Genomic DNA, 26,215 nt, shown 5'->3' with positions numbered 1-26,215 from the left:
TGCTTTTACCAACAGTCCCTCTCAGCCTGGTGTCCCAGTCACACCAACCGGTGAGCCAAAGCATTAGCTTACAGTTTCAGAAACCACTACCACACACTGGCCTTGAAATTGCTCAGCGATAAGAGAAACAAGAAGGAATGGAACTCCTTACCTGGTCTGGCCTGCATGAGACTCCAGACCCAGAGCAATCTCATTGGTTGTTGACTTTTGATTTGCTCATTCATGACTGTGAGTGTCACTGACTGGGCCCAGCATTTATTGCCCATTCCTAATTGCCCCTTGAAAAGGTGGGGGTGAGCTGCTTTCTGGATCCACTGAAGTCCATGTGGTGCCAGGACACTGGCAATGCCCTTATGGAGAGAACTCCAGGATTTTGACCCAGTGACATGGAAGGAAGGGTGATATATTTCCAAGTCAGGGTGGTGAACAGCTCAGAGGGGAACTTGCAGGGGATGCTGTTCCTGTGTATGTGCTGCCCTTGTCCTTCTGGATAATGATGGGGGTCCTTCTAGGTGGAAGTGGTCATGGTTTGGAAGGTGCTGCCTGAGGAACTTGTAAATGCAGTGCATCTTGTAGATGATACACACTGCTGCTCCTTAGAGTCAGTGGTGGGGGGAGTGGATGTTTGTGGATGTGGCACCAATCAAGTTGGCTGCTTTGTCCTGGATGGTGTCAAGCTTTTTGAGTTTTGTTAGAGCTGTCCCCATCCAGGGCAAGTGGGGAGTATTCCATCACACTCCTGATTTGTGCCTTGTAGATAGTGGACAGGCTTTGGGGAGACGGAGGTATGTTACTTGCTGCAGGATTCCTAGCCTTTGACCTGCTTTTTATTTTATTTGTTTACAGGATGTGGGCATTATTGAGTAGACCAGCATTTATTACCCATCCCTAATCGCCCAAAGGGTAGTTAAGAATCAACTGCATTGCTCTGGGTCTGGAGTCACATGTAGACCAGACTGGGTAAAGATGGTAGATGGCCTTCCCTAAAGGGTGTAAGTGAACTAAATGGGGGTTTTATTTATTTATTCATTTTAAGGAATGTGAGCATCACTGGTTGGGCCAGCATTTGTTGCCTGTCCCTAGTTGCCCCTTGAGAAGGTGGGGGAGGGGGGAGCTGCCTTCTTGAACCACTGCAGTCCATGTGCTGAGGGTATTCCAGGATTTTGACCCAGCGACACTGAAGGAACGATGATATATTTCCAAGTCAGCTTTTATAACAATTGATAATGGTTGCATGATCACCATTAGACCAGCCTTTTAATAAATTGAAATTTCCCCAAATGTTAGGCTAGGATTTGAACACATATCCCCAGAGTCAGCTTATTCTACTGCTTCCCCTCTTAATGATGGTTTCTTATCGGTCTGTTCAGAGATTATGTTACCCAACTCTGGTCCAGGTGACACTTGAACTCCAGTCACCTGACTCAGAGGTAGGGATACTACCTCTTCACCACATCAGCCAGGACTCAGCTCTGTGTGACATTTGGACATACTTCCTGTGTCTGCGTGGGTTTCCTCCCACAGTCCAAAGATGTGCAGGTTAGGATGGATTGGCCATGGGAAATTGTCCAGGGATGTCTCGGCTAATTGATTTAGCCATGGGAAATGCAAGGTGGGTTTGGTGGGATGTTCTTTGGAGGTGTGGACTTGATGGGCTGAATGGTCGGCTTCCACAGTGTAGGGATTCTATCCTAAAGGGTATAACTGCCTTATAGTAACACATTTATAATTATTTTAAGTTTATATTTAAATGCCATGTAGCTGTACTGAACCATCAATGATATGGACTGCAGCAGTTCGATAATGCAGCTCACATTCTCGGGGGTGGGGATAGAGATGGGAATAAATGCTAATCCAGACAACATTGTCCACATCTCATATAGAAATAAAATGATTTTGTTAACTTCAGCATCAAGCTCAAACACTTGAGACAAGAGACATTCTGATTGTTCTCCAGAGAATAGAGAATGTTAAGGGGAATGTTAATAATAAAACATTGAAACATCGAAACCAGGAGCAGGAGGAGGCCATTCAGCCCTACAAGCCTGCTCTGCCTTTCAATATGATCAGGGCTGGCCATCCAAAAAACTGGACAGAGAGTTAACTGTTTTCATTGGCAAGGGAATCAACAACTAAGGTGGTTCAGTGGTTGGCACTGCTGTCTCATGGCACCAGGGACCTGGGTACGATTCTGGACTCAGCTCTGTGTGACGTTTGGATGTTCTTTGGAGGTGTGGACTTGATGGGCTGAATGGTCTGCTTCCACAGTGTAGGGATTCTATCCTAAAGGGTACAGATTGATGGGGATCACTGTGAGATGAAGAGTTGTTGTTTTACTCACCGAGTTGATGTGATCTGGAACACATTGCATTGGCATTAGCATTGGAAACTGACTCAGGGGGAACTTTCCAAAAGATAATTGAAAACAAACTTGAAAAGGACAAAGAAAATGGCAGGACAACAGGGAGTAGGATTGACAGCTGTGTCAAAGAGCCAGTAGAAATACAGTAGGCTGAATGGCCTCCTTCCTTCCTTCCTCTATGATTCATTCTCCCACCTTCTGCTGTCAGGTGTTGCAGGTCTCATTGGGAAAAAGGGGCTGGAAACCCCATATATCAACCAATTGCCTAGCAACAAGGAGGGCTCCGTCCTGCCATTCCCCTGCTGTTGGCACTGGGCGCCAGGCATCAGGATCTCTGGCTGCTCTCTGTTCGTCTATAATCCAGCATACTGAGCCCAACTCATGACCATCACTGTGAGTGAGATCAGCTCAGGCAAGGCCCAGGGCTAAACCGGTCTGAGCTACCAGTTATCTGTAACACAAGGGTCTGAGATTCCCCCAACACATTCACAAATGTCATGTTTAACAGCTAAGGATGGGTGAACAAGAGTGCCCCATGAGCATGCAACTCACCCCCTTCCTCCTGCCTTTTGGTTGAATCCATGAACGATATTTAAGTCACGATGAATGGATTGGGATTAAAAAGGAAGGGAGCTTACGTAAGAAGTATTCAGCGGCATCTGCTTCATAATCCGTGTCTTCTGGGAAGTGGTCAATTTGTTTACATAAACCTTTAAAATTTCCTGTTTCGGGAGAGAGAGAGAGAGAGAGAGAGAGAAGTAAGTTGCCTCTCCCTATCTGAACGAGAAAACACCAGTGAACGAGTTCCCTAGTTAGTTAAAATGGTAAGCGTCATTGTCTCTGTCCTTTGGATAAGGGAATCTTTATATCCACACTGGGCTCCTGAGTTTCGAGAGTTATATAGCACTGTTCTGGGTCAGGCCAGACCCCCTCAAAATATTACAAGAAACTAGTCTGGGCCCTAACTTTGCTAGTTGTTTTAAAAAGGTGCATAGCAGATGTTCCAGGAGGGATGCAGTTGGTCAAACCACTTAATCTTCAACAAAACAGAATTTATTTACAAGATTATCAAATGAAACACAAAAAAAATACAGAATAATGTAACCTATCTGAAAACCCAACAGACAATCCCAAGTTAATGATGCTGCTCCAAATTCCTGCAACAGTGAGCTAATCGGGAAAAGTCATTACATTGTACAAGACCATAAAATATAGGAGCAGAATTGGGCCATGTGGTCCATCGAGTTGCTCCATCATTCAGTCATAGTTGATGTGTTTCTCAAGCTCATTCTCCTGACCTTACTCATCAGGAACTTATCTATCTCTGTCTTACATACACTCAGTGACTTGGCCACCACAGCAATGTATTCCAGACTGTATTAAAGGTTAAAATCGTTTCCATTCACCTCCGATGGACCATGTCCAATTAATAAAACCCCTTCTCCACTCAGCTCCATCTGAGAGATGATCTAGGTTGACACATCTAATCTAATTAATAGAATTCCATTTCACCAGAGACGACTTGAACCAGGATCATTATAAAATTTCAGACAACCATCTGGTATCTAAACTTGTCAATTGGAGCTGTGGCCATCAACAAACCTTTGAACCCTCGATAGCAGCCTGCATTGGCAAAGCTAGCCACTGGGTCATCCTCCAATAAACAATAATGGCCTGCTCAGTGCAGTGTGGCAATATTACTAATTACAGATGGGGTATCTGCAGGTGAGTGTTTTCTGAAAATGCTTGAAACTGGTTCTAATGAAGCTCAATATTTAGTGAAAACGCTCATGCACCTTGTGGGCAAAACCTTTGCAATATTTGCATATGAGTGAAAGATTTGTTCTGTACATCTCATGCAGCGTGCTGGAGCTGGTAGGAGATGTGTTCAGAGCGAATGTGTTTTTCAGATCATTGTTTTCCCTTTAATTGGCCAGGCTTTTAAAAATCTGGTTTCTCTCCCCTCCCAGGAGATTTCATAGCTCCAGGTGGGTGGTGTGATTCTGCATCAAGATGCAACATGTTCCAGACATAAACTGGGACTTAATCGATTGAACAGCAGGTGGCCTTCTGCTTGTCATTGTCACAGGAACAGGGGAGGCCTTTCTGCCCTATGGATCTGACCTGCTATCCTATCAGTTTGTAGCTGATTGTGATCTCAAGTCTGTTTACCAAACTTTATTCCCTACTCCTCGATACTGTTACAAAAATATACCAGGCTCAGTCCTGTAATTATAGAATCCCAACATATGGAAACTGGCTATTTGGCCCAACTGGTCCACACTGACCTTCCAAAGAGCTTTCCATCCAGTCCCATCCCCCTACATTTTCCCATCACTATTCCACCCAGCCTTTACATCCCTGGACACTATGGGGCAATTTCCCACAGCCAATCCACCCTGACCTGCACATCTTTGGACTACGAGAGGAAACCGGAGCACCTGGAGGAAACCCACGCAGACACAGGGAGAATGTGCAAACTCCACACAGACAGTCACCCTAGGCTGGAATTGAACCCAGGTCCCTACCACTGTGAGGCAGCAGTGCTAACCACTGAGCCACAGTGACACCCTGTAATCGTTCCCCTGTGATCTATTGCCGTTTAGGGGAGAACATTGTGAGGTAATGACCTCGTGGTATTATTGTGGACTGTTAATCCAGAGACCCAGGTAACTTTCTGGGGAACCGGGTTTGAAAGCTGCCAGGGTAGATGATCGAATTTGAATTCAATGCAAAAAAAAAGTCTGGAATGAAGAGTCTAATGATGACCGTGAATCTATTGTTGGAAACACCCATCTGGTTCACTAATGTCCTTAGTGAAGGAAGCTGCCATCCTTACTTGGTCTGGCCTACATGTGACTCCAGACCCACAGCAATGGGGTTTACTCTGAACTGCCCTCTGGGTAATTAGAGATGGCCAGCAAGGCCCTTACTTCATGAATGAATTATGAAATAAAAGTCCTAGATGTGTTTGTCTGAAGCAATGCTTTTTGATTACATGCCTAAATAATTTGACTTCCGTTTTAACATTCGAAGGAAATAACCTCTTCTAGCCAATCAAATATATTGACCACTGCGATGTATGGTGTGTGATTCATAAATGTATTTTAAAGGCATTTGCTTTGGAATTTTCAACTAGTGGCATGTGGGTTTTCTGTGTGTCTGAAGGAATTTAATGATTAACATGTAGATATTTCTGTAAACATGGAGATTTCTTTAAAGAAGTCTGAGACAGATAGTTTAGGGAGGCTGATAAGGATTTGTTTGCATTGGGAGAGTTTACGAGTGAACAAAGTAAGCAGTTTAGTGTTTTAAGCTTTCAGATAGAAATTCTTTTCGAGCTTTTGGATTTGAGTTTGCCAGATTGCATAAATCTTGGCTGAAGCTGAATATGCAAAATAATTGTTCACGAGAAAGGGAGATTGTTTACAACTGTTAAGAAAGATGTTACCCCAATATAAGGAGTTCAGTTTAAAATGTCCAGAGCAATAACATTTGCATCAGTATTTACTGTGGAAAAGGATATGGAAGATATAGACTGTAGGGAAATAATTGGTGACATCTTGCAAAATGTCCAGATTACAGAGGAGGAAGTGCTGGATGTCTTGAAACGGTTAAAAGTGGATAAATCCCCAGAACCTGATCAGGTGTACCTGAGAGCTCTGTGGGAAGCTAGGGAAGTGATTACTGGGCCTCTTGCTGAGATATTTATATCATCGATAGTCACAGGTGAGGTGCCTGAAGACTAGAGGTTGGCAAACGTGGTGCCACTGTTTAAGAAGGGCGGTAAGGACAAGCCAGGGAACTTTTGACCAGTGAGCTTGATGTCAGTGGTGGGGTCAAATTGTTGGAGGGAATCCTGAGGGACAAGATGTACATGTATTTGGAAGGGCAAGGACTGATTTGGGATAGTCAACATAGTTTTGTTCGTGGGAAATCATGTCTCACAAACTTGATTGAGTCTTTGAAGAAGTAACAAAGACGATTGATGAGGGCAGAGCAGTAGATGTGATTTATATGGACTTCAGTAAGGCATTCGACAAGGTTCCCCATGGGAGACTGATGAGCAAGGTTAGATCTCATGGACTACAGGGAGAACTAGCCATTTGGATACAGAACTGGCTCAAAAGTAGAAGACAGAGGGTGGTGGTGGAGGGTTGGTTTTCAGACTGAAGGCCTGTGACCAGTGGAGTGCCACAAGGATCGGTGCTGGGTCCACTACTTTTTGTCATTTACATAAATGATTTGGATGCGAGCATAAAAGGTATAGTTAGTAAGTTTGCAGATGACACCAAAATTGGAGGTGTAGTGGACAGCAAAGAGGGGTACCTCAGATTACAACAGGATCTGGACTAGATGGGCCAATGGGCTGAGAAGTGGCAGATGGAGTTTAATTCAGATAAATGCAAGGTGCTGCATTTTGGGAAAGCAAATCTTAGCAGGACTTACAAACTTAATGGGGAAAGTGAGGACTGCAGATGCTGGAGATCAGAGCTGAAAAATGTGTTGCTGGAAAAGCGCAACAGGTCAGGCAGCATCCAAGGAGCAGGAGAATTGACATTTTGGGCATAAGCCGTTCTTCAGGAATCAGTGAGAGGATTGGAAAGAGAAGTCGTTCAGAGTGAGGACCAGTTCAGTCAGTCAAAGGAGGGTGTCAGTGGAAGGGTACGAGTTAGGTCGGTGGGAAAGGAAGAAGCGGAGGGCTTTGAGGCCTTCGTGATGGGGGATGGAGGTGTATAGGGACTGGATGTCCATGTTGAAGATAAGGCGTTGGGGGCTGGGGAAGCGAAAATCATGGAGGAGGTGGAGGGTGTGGGTGGTGTCCCGAATGTAGATGGAGAGCTCTTGGAATAAGGGGGACAGGATCGTGTCGAGGTATGCAGAGATGAGTTCGGTGGGGCAGGAGCAGGCTGAGACAATGGGTCAGCCGGAGCAGTCAGGTTTGTGGATTTTGGGCAGGAGGTAGAAATGGGCAGTGCGGGGTTGTGGGACTATGGGGTTGGAGGCGGTGGATGGGAGATCCCCTGAGGTGATGAGGTTATGGATAGTCTGGGAGATGATGGTTTGATGGTGGGAGGTGGGGTCATGGTCAAGGGGGCAGTAGGAGAAGGTGTCCGCGAGCTGGCATTTAGCCTCAGCAATGCAAAGATCGCGGGGAGGATTGGAAAAGAGAAGTTGTTCAGAGTGAGTACCAGTTCAGTCAATTAATGGTAAGGTCCTAAAGAATGTTGCTGAACAAAGGGACCTTGGAGTGCAGGTTCACAGCTCGTTTAGTATGCTTTCCTTCATTGGTCAGAGTATTGAGTACAGGAGTTGGGAGGTCATGTTGCGGCTGTACAGGACATTAGTTAGGCCACTGTTGGAATATTGCATGCAGTTCTGGTCTCCTTCCTATTGGAAAGATGTTGTGAAACTTGAAAGGGTTCAGAAAAGACTTACAAGGATGTTGCCAGGGTTGGAGGATCTGAGCTACAGGGAGAGGCTGAACAGACTGGGGCTGTTTTCCCTGGAACGTTGGAGGCTGAGGGGTGACCTTATAGAGGTTTACAAAATTATGAGGGGCATGGATAGGGTAAATAGAAAAGGTCTTTTCCCTGGGGTCAGGGAGCCCAGAACTAGAGGGCATAGGTTTAGGATGAGAAGGGAAAGATATAAAAGAGTTGCCTAAGGGGCAACGTTTTCATGCAGAGGGTGGTACATGTATGGAATGAGCTGCCAGTGGATGTGGTGGAGCCTGGGACAATTGGAACATTTATGAGGCATTTGGATGGGAATATGAATAGGAAGGGTTTGGAGGGATATGGACCAGCTGCTGGCAGGTGGAACTAGATTGAGTTGGGATATCTGGTCACCATGAACAGGTTGGACCGAAGGGTCTGTTCCATGCTATACATCTCTATGACTCTATGGTTAAAACCTTGAAAGATTATTTGAAGCTAGGAACGTCTAAGCTCAGTTGAATGAAGGCTCCAGGAAGAGGATGCCAGATTCTCAAGACATACAGTAAAAGTCACTGTTGATGTAATCTCTCACTCTTCAAAGCTCCAGAGACACAGACCAGTTTATCCTCCTACCCTGGAACAATTTGGTGAGCATTGGTTGCACTCCCACTGTGGCGGTACTATTTTTCCTAGGTGAGGAGACCAAGGCTGCACACAATGCAAAAGACACAGTCTAACCAAGTTCAATACAACTTAAAGAAGCCTTTCCTCCTCTTCTACCCAAAACAGAGATTCATAGAATCCCAACAGTGCGCAAATAGCCCATAGAATCCCAACAGTGAGCAAATAGAGCATAGAATCCCAACAGTGAGCAAATAGAGCATAGAATCCCAACAGTGTGTAAATAGCCCATAGAATCCCAACAGTGTGGAAATAGCCCATAGAACCCCAACAGTGAGCAAATAACCCATACAATCACAAAAGTGTGTAACGAGCACATAGAATCCCAACAGTGTGTTAACTGCCCATAGAGTCCCAACAGTGAGCAAATAGACCTTGAATCCCAACAGTGAGCAAATGGACCATATAATCCCAGCAGTGCGTAAATGGCCCATAGAATCCCAACAGTGTGTAAATAGCCCAAAGAATCCCAACAGTGACCAAATAGCACAGAGAAGCCCAACAGTGTGTAAACAGTGCATAGAATCCAAACAGTGTGCAAATAGCACATAGAATCCCAACAGTGAGCAAATAGCCCATAGAATCCCAACAGTGTGTAAATATCCCATAGAATCCCAATGCTGTGTAAATAGCCCATAGAATCCCAACAGTGAGCAAATAGCCCATAGAATCCCAACAGTGTGTAAATAGCCCAAAGAATCCCAACAGTGAGCAAATAGACCATAGAATCCCAATAGTGAGCAAATAGCTGATACAATAACAACAGTGTGTAAATAGCCCACAGAATTCCAACAGTGAGCAAATAGCCCATAGAATACCAACAGTGTATAAATAGCCCATAGAATCCCAACAGTGAGCTAATAGCCCACAGAACCCCAACAGTGAACAAATAGCCCTTGAATCCCAACAGTGTGCAAATAGTCCATAGAATCCCAACAGTGTGTAAATAGTGCATAGAATCCCAACAGTGAGCAAATAGCACACAGAATCTCACCATGAGCAAATAGCCCAGAGAATCCCAACAGTGTGTAAATAGCCCATAGAATCCCAACAGTGTGTAAATTGCCCATAGAATCCCAACAGTGTGTTAACCGCCCAGAGAGTCCCAACAGTGAGCAAATAGCCCAGAGAATCCCAACAGTGTATAAATAGCCCATAGAATCCCTTCAGTGTGTAAATAGCCCATAGAATCCCAACAGTGTGTAAATTGCCCATAGAATCCCAACAGTGAGCAAATAGCCCATAGAATCCCAACAGTGTGTAAATATCCCATAGAATCCCAATGCTGTGTAAATAGCCCATAGAATCCCAACAGTGAGTAAATAGCCAGTAGAATCCCAACAGTGTGTAAACAGCCCATAGAATCCCAACAGTGTGTATATAGCCCATAGAATCAATAACAGTCTGTAAATAGCCCATAGAATTCCAAAAGTGAGCAAATAGCCCACAGAATACCAACAGTGTATAAATAGCCCATAGAATCAATAACAGTCTGTAAATAGCCCATTGAATCCCAACAGTGTGTAAATAGCTCACAGATTCCCAACATTGTGTAAATAGAACATAGAATCTCAACAGTGTGTAAATAGACCATAAAATCCAAACAGTGAGCAAATAGCCCATAGAATCCTGAGAGTGTGTAAATATCACAGAAAATGCCAACAGTGAGCAATTAGCCCATAGAATCCCAAAAGTGAGGAAAGAACACATAGAATCCCAACAGTGTGTATATAGCCCATGGAATCTCAACAGTGTGTAAATTGCCCATAAAATCCTAAGTGAGCAAATAGCCCATACAATCCCAACAGTGTGTAAATAGCCCATAGAATCCCAACAGTGAGCAAATAGAACATAGAGTCCCAACAATGAGCAAATGGACCATATAATCCCAGCAGTGCGTAAACAGCCCAAAGAATCCCAACAGTGTGAATATAGCCCATAGAATCCCAATAGTGAGCAAATAGCTGATACAATAACAACAGTGTGTAAATAGCCCATAGAATTCCAACAGTGAGCAAATATTCCATAGAATACCAACAGTGTATAAATAGCCGATAGAATCCCAACAGTGAGCAAATAGCCCACAGAACCCCAACAGTGAACAAATAGCCCTTAAATCCCAACACTGTGTGAATAGTGCATAGAATCCCAACAGTGAGCAAATAGCACACAGAATCTCACCATGAGCAAATAGCCCATAGAATCCCAACACTGTGTAAATAGCCAATTGAATCCCAACAGTGTGTAAATAGCCAATTGAATCCCAACAGCATGTAAATAGACAATAGAATCCCAACAGTGAGCAAATAGCCCATAGAATCCCAACAGTGTGTAAATTGCCCAGAGAATCCTAACAGTGAGCAAATAGCTGATACAATCCCAACAGTGAGCAAATAGCCCATAGAATCCCAACAGTGAGCAAATAGCCCATAGAATCCCAACGGTGTGAAAATAGCCCATAGGATCCCAAAAGTGTGTAAATAGCCCGTAGAATCCCAGCAGTGCATAAATAGCCGATAGAATCCCAAAAGTGAGCAAATAGCTGATAGAATCCCAACAGTGAGCAAATAGCTGATACAATCCCAACAGTGAGCAAATAGCCCATAGAATCCCAACAGTGAGCAAATAGCCCACAGAACCCCAACAGTGAACAAATAGCCCTTGAATCCCAACAGTGTGCAAACAGCCCATAGAATCCCAACAGTGTGTAAATAGCCCATAGAATCCCAACAGTGTGTAAATTGCCCAGAAAATCCCAAGTGAGCAAATAGCCCATACAATCCCAACAGTGTGTAAATAGCCCATAGAATCCCAACAGTGAGCAAATAACCCATACAATCCCAAAAGTGTGTAACTAGCACATAGAACCCCAACAGTGTGTTAACTGCTCATAGAGTCTCAACAGTGAGCAAATAGCCCAGAGAATCCCAACAGTGTATAAATAGCCCATAGAATCCCTTCAGTGCGTAAATAGCCCATAGAATCCCAATGCTGTGTAAATAGACCATAGAATCCCAACAGTGAACAAATAGCCCATAGAATCCCATAAGTGTGTAAATAGCCCGTAGAATTCCCAACAGAGTGTAAATAGCCCAGGGAATCCCAACAGGGAGCAAATAGACCACAGAATCCCAACAGTGAGCAAATGGACAATATAATCCCAGCAGTGCGTAAGCAGCCCATAGAATCCCAACAGTGTGTAAAGAGCCCATAGAATCAATAACAGTGTGTAAAGAGCCCATAGAATCCCAACAGTGAGCAAATAGCCAATAGAATACCAAGAGTGTATAAATAGCCCTTGAATCCCAACAGTAAGCAAACAGCCAATAGAATCCCAACAGTGTGTAAATAGCCCACAGAATCCCAACATTGAGCAAATAGCCCATAGAATCCCAAATGTGAGCAAATAGCCCATAGATTCCCAACAGTGATCAAATACCCATAGAATCCCAAAAGTCAGCAAATAGCCCATAGACTCCCAACAGTGTGTAAATAGCCCATTGAATCCCAACAGTGAGCAAATAGCCCATAAAATCCCAACAGTGTGTAAATAGCACACAGAATCCCAACAGTGTGTAAATCACCCATAGAATAACAACAGTGAGCAAATAGCCCATTGAATCCCAACAGTGTGTAAATATCCCATAGAATCCCAACGGTGTGAAAATAGCCCATAGGATCCCAAAAGTGTGTAAATAGCCCGTAGAATCCCAGCAGTGCATAAATAGCCCATAGAATCCCAACACTGTGTAAATAGCCATTAGAATCCCAACAGTGTGCATATAGCACATAGAATCCCAACAGTGAGCAAATAGCTGATACAATCCCAACAGTGTGTAAATAGCCCATAGAATCCCAACAGTGAGCAAATAGCCCATAGAATACCAACACTGTATAAATAGCCAATAGAATCCCAACAGTGTGTAAATAGCCCAAAGAATCCCAACAGTGAGCAAATAGCACATAGAATCCCAACCGTGAGCAAATAGCCAATAGAATCCCAACAGTGATCAAATACCCATAGAATCCCAAAAGTCCGCAAATAGCCCATAGAATCCCAACAGTGTGTAAACAGCCCATTGAATCCCAACAGTGACCAAATAGTCCATAGAATCCCAATAGTGTGTAAATAGCCCTTGAATCCCAACAGTGTGCAAATAGCACATAGAATCCCAACAGTGTGTAAATAGCCCATAGAATCCCAACGGAAGCAAAATAGCCCATAGAATCCCAACAGTGCATAAATAGCCCTTGATTCCCAACAGTGAGCAAATAGCCCATAGAATCCCAACAGTGTGTAAATAGCCCACAGAATCCCAACAGAAGCAAAATAGCCCATAGAATCCCAACAGTGTATAAATAGCCCTTGAATCCCAACAGTGAGCAAATAGACAACAGCATCCCAACAGTGTGTAAATAGTGCATAGAATTCCAACACTGAGCAAATAGCACACAGAATCTCACCATGAGCAAATAGCCCATACAATCCCAACAGTGCGTAAATAGCCCATTGAATCCCAACAGTGAGCAAATAGCCCATAGAATCCAAACAGTGAGCAAATTGCCCAAAGAATCCCAACAGTGAGCAAATACCCATGGAATCACAATAGTGAGCAAATAGCCCATACAATAACAACAGTGAGCAAATTGCCCATTGAATCCCAACAGTGTGTAAATAGCCCATAGAATCCCAACAGTGACCAAATAGCCCATAGAATCCCAACAGTATGTAAATAGCCCATAGAATCCAAACATGAGAAAATAGCGCATAGGATCCCAACAGCGTGTAAATAGCCCATTGAATCCCAACAGTGAGCAAATAGCCCAGAGAATCCCAAAAGTGAGGAAAGAACCCATAAAATTCCAACAGTGTGTAAATAGCCCATAGAATCCCGAGAGTGTGTAAATAGCACAGAGAATGCCAACAGTGAGCAATTAGCCAATAGAATCCCAAATGTGAGGAAAGAACCCATAGAATCCCAACAGTGTGTAAATAGTCCATAAAATCCCAACAGTGTGTAAATAGCCCATAGAATCCCAACCGTGAGCAAATAGCCCATAGAAACCCAACAGTTAGCAAACAGCCCGTAGAATCCCAACAGTGAGAAAATAACCCATACAATCCCAAATGTGTGTAACTAGCACATAGAATCCCAACACTGTGTTAACCACCCATAGAGTCCCAACAGTGAGCAAATAGCCCATAGAATCCCAACAGTGTGTAAATTCCCCATAGAATCCCAACAGTGTGTTAACCGCCCAGAGAGTCCCAACAGTGTGCAAATAGCCCAGAGAATCCCAACAGTGTATAAATAGCCCACAGAATCCCTTCAGTGTGTAAATAGTGCATAGAATCCCAACAGTGTGTAAATTGCCCATAGAATCCCAACAGTGTGCAAATAGCCCATAGAATCCCAACAGTGTGTAAATTGCCCATAGAATCCCAACAGTGAGCAAATATCCCATAGAATCCCAATGCTGTGTAAATAACCCATAGAATCCCAACAGTGAGCAAATAGCCCATAGAATCCCAACAGTGTATAAATAGCCCACAGAATCCCTTCAGTGTGTAAATAGCCCATAGAATCCCAACAGTGTGTAAATAGCCCAAAGAATCCCAACAGTGAGCAAATAGACCATAGAATCCCATAAGTGAGCAAATGGACCATATAATCCCAGCAGTGCGTAAACAGCCCATAGAATCCCAACAGTGTGTATATTGCCCATAGAATCAATAACAGTCTGTAAATAGCCCATAGAATCCCAACAGTGAGCAAATAGCTGATACAATAACAGCAGTGTGTAAATAGCCCATAAAATTCCAACAGTGAGCAAATAGCCCATAGAATACCAACAGTGTATAAATAGCCCATAGAATCCCAACGGAAGCAAAATAGCCCATAGAATCCCAACAGTGCATAAATAGCCCTTGATTCCCAACAGTGAGCAAATAGCCCATAGAATCCCAACAGTGCATAAATAGCCCTTGATTCCCAACAGTGAGCAAATAGCCCACAGAATCCCAACAGAAGCAAAATAGCCCATAGAATCCCAACAGTGTATAAATAGCCCTTGAATCCCAACAGTGAGCAAATAGACAACAGCATCCCAACAGTGTGTAAATAGTGCATAGAATTCCAACAGTGAGCAAATAGCACACAGAATCTCACCATGAGCAAATAGCCCATACAATCCCAACAGTGCATAAATAGCCCATTGAATCCCAACAGTGAGCAAATAGCCCATAGAATCCAAACAGTGAGCAAATTGCCCAAAGAATCCCAACAGTGAGCAAATACCCATGGAATCACAATAGTGAGCAAATAGCCCATACAATAACAACAGTGCAAATTGCCCATTGAATCCCAACAGTGTGTAAATAGCCCATAGAATCCCAACAGTGAGCAAATAGCCCATAGAATCCAAACAGTGACCAAATAGCCCATAGAATCCCAACAGTATGTAAATAGCCCATAGAATCCAAACATGAGAAAATAGCGCATAGAATCCCAACAGCGTGTAAATAGCCCATTGAATCCCAACAGTGAGCAAATAGCCCAGAGAATCCCAAAAGTGAGGAAAGAACCCATAAAATTCCAACAGTGTGTAAATAGCCCATAGAATCCCGAGAGTGTGTAAATAGCACAGAGAATGCCAACAGTGAGCAATTAGCCAATAGAATCCCAAAAGTGAGGAAAGAACCCATAGAATCCCAACAGTGTGTAAATAGTCCATAAAATCCCAACAGTGTGTAAATAGCCCATAGAATCCCAACCGTGAGCAAATAGCCCATAGAAACCCAACAGTTAGCAAACAGCCCGTAGAATCCCAACAGTGAGACAATAACCCATACAATCCCAAATGTGTGTAACTAGCACATAGAATCCCAACACTGTGTTAACCGCCCATAGAGTCCCAACAGTGAGCAAATAGCCCATAGAATCCCAACAGTGTCTAAATTGCCCATAGAATCCCAACAGTGTGTTAACCGCCCAGAGAGTCCCAACAGTGTGCAAATAGCCCAGAGAATCCCAACAGTGTATAAATAGCCCATAGAATCCCTTCAGTGTGTAAATAGCCCATAGAATCCCAACAGTGTGTAAATTGCCCATAGAATCCCAACAGTGAGCAAATAGCCCATAGAATCCCAACAGTGTGTAAATAGCCCAAAGAATCCCAACAGTGAGCAAATAGACCATAGAATCCCATAAGTGAGCAAATGGACCATATAATCCCAGCAGTGCGTAAACAGCCCATAGAATCCCAACAGTGTGTATATTGCCCATAGAATCAATAACAGTCTGTAAATAGCCCATAGAATCCCAACAGTGAGCAAATAGCTGATACAATAACAGCAGTGTGTAAATAGCCCATAAAATTCCAACAGTGAGCAAATAGCCCATAGAGTACCAACAGTGTATAAATAGCCCATAGAATCCCAACAGTGAGCAAATAGCCCATAGAATCTCAACAGTGAGCAAATAGCCCACAGAACCCCAACAGTGAACAAATAGCCCTTGAATCCAAACAGTGTGCAAATAGCCCATAGAACCCCAACAGTGAGCAAATAGCTGATACAATCCCAACAGTGTGTAAATAGCCCATAGAATCCCAACAGTGCATAAATAGCCCTTGAATCCCAACAGTGTGCAAATAGTCCATACAATCCCAACAGTGTGTAAATAGCCCATAGAATCCCAACAGTGCATAAATAGCCCTTGAATCCCAACAGTGAGCAAATAGCCCATAGAATCCCAAAAGTGAGCAAATAGCCCATAGAATCCCATAAGTGTGTAAATAGCCCGTAGAATCCCAACAGTGAGAAAATAGGCAATTGAAACCCAACAGTGAGCAAATGGACAATATAATCCCAGCAGTGCGTAAATAGCCCATAGAATCCCAAAAGCATGTAAATAGCCCATAGAATCCCAACTGTGAGCAAATAGCCCATAGAATCCCATAAGTGTATAAATAGCCCGTAGAATCCCAACAGTGTGTAAATAGCCCACAGAATCCCAACAGTGAGCAAATAGACAATAGAATCCCAACAGTAAGCAAATGGACCATATAATCCCAGCAGAGCGTTAATAGCACACAGAATCCCAAAAGCATGTAAATAGCCCAGAGAATCTCAACAATGTGTAAATAGCCCATAGAATCCCAACAGTGAGCAAGTAGCGCATAGAATACCAACAGTGTGTAAATAGCCCTTGAATCCCAAAATCATGTAAATAGCCCATAGAATCCCAACAGTGTGAAAATAGCCCATAGAATCTCAACAGTGAGCAAACAGCCCGGAGAATCTCCACAGTGTGTCAATATCTCATAGAATCCCAACGGTGTGAAAATGGTCCATAGAATCCCAACAGTGAGCAAATAGCCCATAGAATCCCATAAGTGTGTAAATAGCCCGTAGAATCCCAACAGTATGTAAATAGCCCATAGAATCCCAACAGTGATCAACGACCCATAGAATCCCAAAAGTCAGCATATAGCCCATAGAATCCCAACAGTGTGTAAATATCTCAGGGAATCCCAACGCTGTCAAAATAGCCCATAGAATCCCAACAGTGAGCAAATAGCCCATAGAATTCCATAAGTGTGTAAATAGCCCATAAAATCCCAACAGTCTGTAAATAGCCCATAGAATTCCAACAGTGAGCAAATAGACCATAGAATCCTAACAGTGAGCAAATGGACCATATAATTCCAGCAGTGCGTAAATAGACCATAGAATCCCAAAAGCATGTAAATAGCTCATAGAATCCCAACAGTGTGTAAATAGCCCATAGAATCCCAACAGTTAGCAAACAGCCCAAAGAATCCCAACAGTGAGCAAATAACCCATACAATCTCAAAAGTGTGTAACTAGCACATAGAATCCCAACTATGTGTTAACTGCCCATAGAGTGCCAACAGTGTGTAAATAGCCCATAGAATCCCTTCAGAGTGGAAATAGCCCATAGAACCCCAACAGTGTGGAAATATCCCAGAGAATCCCAATGCTGAGAAAATAGCCCACAGAATCCCAACAGTGAGCAAATAGCCCATAGAACCCCATAAGTGTGTAAATAGCCCGTAGAATCCCAACAGTGAGTAAATCGCCCAGAGAATCCCAACAATGAGCAAATAGCCATAGAATGCCAACAGTGAACAAATAGCTGATAAAATCCCAACAGTGTGTAAATAGCCCATACAATCCCAACAGTATATAAATAGCCCATAGTCATGGGCAGCACGGTGGCACAGTGGTTAGCACTGCTGCCTCACAGCGCCAGGGACCTGGGTTCAATTCCTGCCTCAGGCGACTGACTGTGTGGAGTTTGCACATTCTCCCCGTGTCTGCATGGGTTTCCTCCGGGTGCTCCGGTTTCCTCCCACAGTCCAAAGATGTGCGGGTCAGGTGAATTGGCCATGCTAAATTGCCCGTAGTGTTAGGTAAGGGGTATATGTAGGGGTATGGGTGGGTTGCGCTTCAGCGGGTCGGTGTGGACTTGTTGAGCCGAAGGGCCTGTTTCCACACTGTAAGTAATCTAATCTAAAACAGAATCCCAACAGTGAGCAAATAGCCCATAGAATCCCAACAGTGTGTAAATAGCCCATTGAATCCCAACAGTGAGCAAATAGCCCATAGAATCCCAACAGTGTGTAAATAGCCCGTAGAATCCCAACAGTGAGTAAATCGCCCAGAGAATCCCAACAATGAGCAAATAGCCCATAGAATGCCAACAGTGAAGAAATAGCTGATAAAATCCCAACAGTATGTAAATAGCCCATAGTCATGGGCGGCACAGTGGTTAGCACTGCTGCCTCACAGCGCCAGGGACCTGGGTTCAATTCCCGCCTCAGGCGACTGACTGTGTGGAGTTTGCACGTTCTCCCCGTGTCTGCGTGGGTTTCCTTCGGGTGCTCCGGTTTCCTCCCACAGTCCAAAGATGTGCGGGTCAGGTGAATTGGCCATGCTAAATTGCCCGTAGTGTTAGGTAAGGGGTAAATGTAGGGGCATGGGTGGGTTGCGCTTTGGCGGGTCGGTGTGGACTTGTTGGGCCGAAGGGCCTGTTTCCACACTGTAAGTAATCTAATCTAATCTAAAACAGAATCCCAACAGTGAGCAAATAGCCCATAGAATCCCAACAGTGTGTAAATAGTGCATAGAATCCCAACAGTGAGCAAATAGCACACAGAATCTTACCATGAGCAAATAGCCCATACAATCCCAACAGAGTTTAAATAGCCCATTGAATCCCAACAGTGAGCAAATTGCCCAAAGAATCCCAACAGTGAGCAAATAGCCCATACAATGCCAACAGTGAGCAAATTGCCCATAGAATCCCAACAGTGTGTAAATAGCCCATAGAATCCCAACAGTGAGCAAATAGCCCATAGAATCTCAGCAGTGACCAAATAGCCCATAGAATCCCAACAGTACGTAAATAGCCCATAGAATCCAAACATGAGAAAATAGCGCATAGAATCCCAACAGTGTGTAAATAGCCCATTGAATCCCAACAGTGAGCAAATAGCCCAGAGAATCCCAAAAGTGAGGAAAGAACCCATAAAATTCCAACAGTGTGTAAATAGTCCATAGAATCCCGAGAGTGTGTAAATAGCACAGAGAATGCCAACAGTGAGCAATTAGCCAATAGAATCCCAAAAGTGAGGAAAAAACCCCATAGAATCCCAATAGTGTGTAAATAGCCCATAAAATCCCAACAGGGTGCAAATAGCCCATAGAATCCCAACAGTGTGTAAATAGTACATAGAATCCCAACAGTGAGCAAATAACCCATACAATCCCAAATGAGTGTAACTAGCACATAGAATCCCAACACTGTGTTAACCGCCCATAGAGTCCCAACAGTGAGCAAATAGCCCATAGAATCCCAACAATATGTAAATTGCCCATAGAATCCCACCAGTGTGTTAACCGCCCAGAGAGTCCATAGAATCCCAACAGTGAGCAAATAGCACATAGAATCCCAACCGTGAGCAAATAGCCAATAGAGTCCCAACAGTGAGCAAATAGCCCATAGAATCCCAACAGTGTGTAAATAGCCCACAGAATCCCAACAGTGAGCAAATAGCCCAGAGAATCCCAACAATGTATAAATAGCCCACAGAATCCCTTCAGTGTGTAAATAGCCTATAGAATCCCAACAAACAGCCAATACAATCCCAACAGTGTGTAAATAGCCCAGAAAATCCCAACAGTGAGCAAATAGCACATAGAATCCCAACTGTGAGCAAATAGCCCATAGAATCCCAACAGTGATCAAATACCCATAGAATCCCAAAAGTCAGCAAATAGCCCATAGAATCCCAACAGTGTGTAAATAGCCCATTGAATCCCAACACTGAACAAATAGCCCATAAAATCCCAAAAGTGTGTAAATAGCCCACAGAATCCCAACAGTGTGTAAATCACCCATAGAATAACAACAGTGAGCAAATATCCCATAGAATCCAAATGGTGTGAAAACAGCCCATAGGATCCCATAAGTGTGTAAATAGCCCGTAGAATCCCAGCAGTGCATAAATAGCCCATAGATTCCCAACACCGTGTAAATAGCCCATAGAATCCCAACAGGGTGTTAATAGCCCATAGAATCCCAACAGTGAGCAAATAGCTGATAGAATCCCAACAGTGTGTATATAGCCCATAGAATCCCAACAGTGAGCAAATAGTTGATACAATCCCAACAGTGTGTAAATAGCCCATTGAATCCCAACAGTGAGCAAATAGCACATAGAATCCCAACCGTGAGCAAATAGCCAATAGAGTCCCAACAGTGAGCAAATAGCCCATAGAATCGCAACAGTGTGTAAATAGCCCACAGAATCCCAACAGTGAGCAAATAGCCCATAGAATCCCAACAGTGTGTAAATAGCCCGTAGAATCCCAACAGTGTGTAAATAGCCCATAGAATCCCAATGCTGTGTAAATAGCCCATAGAATCCCAACAGTGAGGAAATAGGCCATAGAATCCCAACAGTGTGTAAATAGCCCGTAGAATCCCAACAGTGTGTAAATAGCCCATAGAATCCCAACAGTGAGCAAATAGACCATAGAATCCCATAAGTGAGCAAATGGACCATATAATCCCAGCAGTGCGTAAACAGCCCATAGAATCCCAACAGTGTGTATAATGCCCATAGAATCAATAACAGTCTGTAAATAGCCCATAGAATCCCAACAGTGAGCAAATAGCTGAGACAATAACAACAGTGTGTAAATAGCCCATAAAATTCCAACAGTGAGCAAATAGCCCATAGAATAGCAACAGTGTATAAATAGCCCAGAGAATCCCAACAGTGTGCAAATAGCCCATAGAATCTCAACAGTGAGCAAATAGCCCACAGAACCCCAACAGTGCATAAATAGCCCTTGAATCCCAACAGTGTGCAAATAGTCCATAGAATCCCAACAGTGTGTAAATAGTGCATAGAATCCCAACAGTGAGCAAATAGCCCATAGAATCCCATAAGTGTATAAATAGCCCGTAGAATCCCAACAGTGTGTAAATAGCCCACAGAATCCCAACAGTGAGCAAATAGACAATAGAATCCCAACAGTAAGCAAATGGACCATATAATCCCAGCAGAGCGTTAATAGCACACAGAATCCCAAAAGCATGTAAATAGCCCAGAGAATCTCAACAGTGAGCAAATACCCATAAATTCCAAAAGTCAGCAAATCGCCCATAGAATCCCAACAGTGAGCAAATAGCCCATAGAATCCCAACAGTGTGTAAATAGCCAATTGAATCCCAACAGCGTGTAAATAGACAATAGAATCCCAACAGTGAGCAAATAGCCCATAGAATCCCAATAGTGTGTAAATTGCCCAGAGAATCCCAACAGTGAGCAAATAGCCCATAGAATCCCAACAGTGAGCAAATAGCCCATAGAATCCCAACAGTATGTAATTAGCCCATAGAATCCAAACATGAGAAAATATCGCATAGAATCCCAACAGTGTGTAAATAGCCCATTGAATCCCAACAGTGTGTAAATAGCTCACAGATTCCCATCATTGTGTAAATAGAACATAGAATCCCAACAGTGTGTAAATAGACCATAAAATCCAAACAGTGAGCAAATAGCCCATAGAATCCCGAGAGTGTGTAAATATCACAGAAAATGCCAACAGTGAGCAATTAGCCCATAGAATCCCAAAAGTGAGGAAAGAACACATAGAATCCCAACAATGTGTATATAGCCCATGGAATCCCAACAGTGTGTAAATTGCCCATAAAATCCTAAGTGAGCAAATAGCCCATAGAATCCCGAGAGTGTGTAAATATCACAGAAAATGCCAACAGTGAGCAATTAGCCCATAGAATCCCAAAAGTGAGGAAAGAACACATAGAATCCCAACAATGTGTATATAGCCCATGGAATCCCAACAGTGTGTAAATTGCCCATAAAATCCTAAGTGAGCAAATAGCCCATACAATCCCAACAGTGTGTAAATAGCCTATAGAATCCCAACAGTGAGCAAATGGAACATATAATTCCAGCAGTGCGTAAACAGCCCATAGAATCCCAACAGTGTGTATATAACCCATAGAATCCATAACAGTCTGTAAATCGCCCATAGAATCCCAATAGTGAGCAAATAGCTGATACAATAACAACAGTGTGTAAATAGCCCATAGAATTCCAACAGTGAGCAAATAGCCCGTAGAATACCAACAGTGTATAAATAGCCCACAAAATCCCAACAGTGAGCAAATAGCCCTTGAATCCCAACAGTGTGCAAATAGTCCATAGAATCCCAACAGTGTATAAATATTGCATAGAATCCCAACAGTGAGCAAATAGCACACAGAATCTCACCATGAGCAAATAGCCCATAGAATCCCAACAGTGTGTAAATAGCCAATTGAATCCCAACAGCGTGTAAATAGACAATAGAATCCCAACAGTGAGCAAATAGCCCACAGAATCCCAACAGTGTGTAAATTGCCCAGAGAATCCCAACAGTGAGCAAATAGCTGATACAATCCCAACAGTGAGCAAATAGCCCACAGAACCCCAACAGTGAACAAATAGCCCTTGAATCCCAACAGGGTGCAAACAGCCCATAGAATCCCAACAGTGTGTAAATAGCCCATAGAATCCCAACAGTGTGTAAATTGCCCATAAAATCCCAAGTGAGCAAATAGCCCATACAATCCCAACAGTGTGTAAATAGCCCATAGAGTCCCAACAGTGAGTAAATAACACATACAATCCCAAAAGTGTGTAACTAGCACATAGAACCCCAACAGTGTGTTAACTGCTCATAGAGTCTCAACAGTGAGCAAATAGACCAGAGAATCCCAACAGTGTATAAATAGCCCATAGAATCCCAATGCTATGTAAATAGCCCAGAGAATCCCAACAGTGATCAAATAGACCACACAATCCCAACAGTGAGCAAATGGACAATATAATCCCAGCAGTGCGTAAGCAGCCCATAGAATCCCAACAGTGAGCAAATAGCCCATAGACTCCCAACTGTGAGCAAATAGCCCATAGAATCCCAACAGTGATCAAATACCCATAGAATCCCAAAAGTCAGCAAATAGCCCATAGACTCCCAACAGTGTGTAAATAGCCCATTGAAACCCAACAGTGAGCAAATAGCCCATAAAATCCCAACAGTGTGAAAATAGCCCACAGAATCCCAACAGTGTGTAAATCACCAATAGAATAACAACAGTAAACAAATAGCCCATTGAATCCCAACAGTGTGTAAATATCCCATAGAATCCCAACGGTGTGAAAATAGCCCATAGGATCCCAAAAGTGTGTAAATAGCCCGTAGAATCCCAGCAGTGCATAAATAGCCCATAGAATCCCAACACTGTGTAAATAGCCATTAGAATCCCAACAGTGTGCACATAGCACATAGAATCCCAACAGTGAGCAAATAGCAGATACAATCCCAACAGTGTGTAAATAGCCCATAGAATCCCAACAGTGAGCAAATAGCCCATAGAATACCAACACTGTATAAATAGCCAATAGAATCCCAACAGTGTGTAAATAGCCCATAGAATCCCAACAGTGAGCAAATAGCACATAGAATCCCAACCGTGAGCAAATAGCCAATAGAATCCCAACAGTGATCAAATACCCATAGAATCCCAAAAGTCCGCAAATAGCCCATAGAATCCCAACAGTGTGTAAACAGCCCACTGAATCCCAACGGTGACCAAATAGTCCATTGAATCCCAATAGTGTGTAAATAGCCCTTGAATCCCAACAGTGTGCAAATAGTCCATAGACTCCCAACAGTGTGTAAATAGCCCATAGAATTCCAACGGAAGCAAAATAGCCCATAGAATCCCAACAGTGTATAAATAGCCCTTGATTCCCAACAGTGAGCAAATAGCCCATAGAATCCCAACAGTGTGTAAATAGCCCACAGAATCCCAACAGAAGCAAAATAGCCCATAGAACCCCAACAGTGTATAAATAGCCCTTGAATCCCAACAGTGTATAAATAGCCCTTGAATCCCAACAGTGAGCAAATAGCCCATAGCATCCCAACAGTGTGTAAATAGTGCATAGAATCCCAACAGTGAGCAATAGCACACAGAATCTCACCATGAGCAAATAGCCCATACAATCCCAACAGTGCGTAAATAGCCCATTGAATCCCAACAGTGAGCAAATAGCCCATAGAACCCAAACAGTGAGCAAATTGCCCACAGAATCCCAACAGTGAGCAAATAGCCCATGGAATCACAGTAGTGAGCAAATAGCCCATACAATACTAACAGTGAGCAAATTGCCCATTGAATCCCAACAGTGAGCAAATAGCCCATACAATCCCAACAGTGAGCAAATAGCCCATAGAATCCAAACAGTGACCAAATAGCCCATAGAATCCCAACAGTATGTAAATAGCCCATAGAATCCAAACATGAGAAGATAGCGCATAGAATCCCAACAGCGTGTAAATAGCCCATTGAATCCCAACAGTGAGCAAATAGCCCAGAGAATCCCAAAAGTGAGGAAAGAACCCATAAAATTCCAACAGTGTGTAAATAGCCCATAGAATCCCGAGAGTGTGTAAATAGCACAGAGAATGCCAACAGTGAGCAATTAGCCAATAGAATCCCAAAAGTGAGGAAAGAACCCATAGAATCCCAATAGTGTGTAAATAGCCCATAAAATCCCAACAGTGTGTAAATAGCCCATAGAATCCCAACCGTGAGCAAATAGCCCATAGAATCCCAACAGTGTGTAAATTGCCCAGAATATCCCAACAGTGAGCAAATAGCCCATAGAATCCCAACAGTGAGCAAATAGCCCAGAGAATCCCAACAGTATGTAAATAGCTCACAGATTCCCAACATTGTGTAAATAGACCATAAAATCCAAACAGTGAGCAAATAGCCCATAGAATCCCGAGAGTGTGTAAATATCACAGAAAATGCCAACAGTGAGCAATTAGCCCATAGAATCCCAAAAGTGAGGAAAGAACACATAGAATCCCAACAGTGTGTAAATAGCCCATAGAATCCCAACAGTGTGTAAATTGCCCATAAAATCCCAAGAGGGAAATAGCCCACACAATCCCAACAGTGTGTAAATAGCCCATAGAAACCCAACAGTTAGCAAACAGCCCATAGAATCCCAACAGTGTGTAACTAGCACATAGAACCCCAACAGTGTGTTAACCGCCCATAGAGTCTCAACAGTGAGCAAATAGCCCAGAGAATCCCAACAGTGTGTAAATAGCCCACGGAATCCCAACAGTGCGCAAAGAGCACATAGAATACCAACAGTGAGCAAATAGGCCATAGAATCCCAACAGTGTGTAAATATACCATAGAATCCCAATGCTGTGTAAATAGCCCATAGAATCTCAACAGTGAGCAAATAGACCATAGAATCCCATAAGTCTGTAAATAGCCCGTAGAATCACAACAGTGTGTAAATAGCCCAGAGAATCCCAACAGTGAACAAAGAGACCACAGAATCCCAACAGTGAGCAAATGGACAATATAATCCCAGCATTGCGTAAACAGCCCATAGGATCCCAACAGTGTGAAAATAGCTCATAGAATCAATAACAGTGTGTAAATAGCCCATAGAATCCCAACAGTGAGCAAATAGCTGATACAATCCCAACAGTGAGCAAATAGCCCATAGAATCCCAACAGTGATCAAATAGCCCATAGAATACCAACAGTGTATAAATAGCCCTTGAATCCCAACAGTAAGCAAACAGCCAATACAATCCCAACAGTGTGTAAATAGCCCAGAAAATCCCAACAGTGAGCAAATAGCACATAGAATCCCAACTGTGAGCAAATAGCCCATAGAATCCCAACAGTGATCAAATACCCATAGAATCCCAAAAGTCAGCAAATAGCCCATAGAATCCCAACAGTGTGTAAATAGCCCATTGAATCCCAACATTGAACAAATAGCCCAGAGAATCCCAAAAGTGTGTAAATGGCCCACAGAATCCCAACAGTGTGTAAATCACACATAGAATAACAACAGTGAGCAAATATCCCATAGAATCCAAATGGTGTGAAAACAGCCCATAGGATCCCATAAGTGTGTAAATAGCCCGTAGAATCCCAGCAGTGCATAAATAGCCCATAGATTCCCAACACCGTGTAAATAGCCCATAGAATCCCAACAGCGTGTAAATAGCCCATAGAATCCCAACAGTGAGCAAATAGCTGATAGAATCCCAACAGTGTGTAAAAAGCCCATAGAA

At 43.3% G+C, this 26,215-nt stretch overlaps 1 protein-coding gene across 1 annotated transcript in view; it reads right to left on the bottom strand.

The window, feature by feature from the left end:
- cacng2a (calcium channel, voltage-dependent, gamma subunit 2a) overlaps positions 1 to 26,215 on the bottom strand; it is a 446,167-nt gene that overhangs the window by 28,161 nt on the left and 391,791 nt on the right. The window contains exon 2 of the mRNA XM_060849439.1: positions 3,001 to 3,084. Within this exon, the coding sequence (XP_060705422.1) occupies positions 3,001 to 3,084 (84 nt within the window). The remainder of the gene's footprint in view (positions 1 to 3,000; positions 3,085 to 26,215) is intronic.

Source organism: Hemiscyllium ocellatum, chromosome 33 (genome assembly GCF_020745735.1).
Source record: "Hemiscyllium ocellatum isolate sHemOce1 chromosome 33, sHemOce1.pat.X.cur, whole genome shotgun sequence".
Taxonomy (NCBI): domain Eukaryota; kingdom Metazoa; phylum Chordata; class Chondrichthyes; order Orectolobiformes; family Hemiscylliidae; genus Hemiscyllium; species Hemiscyllium ocellatum.
This window is presented reverse-complemented; position numbering and strand designations above follow the sequence as displayed.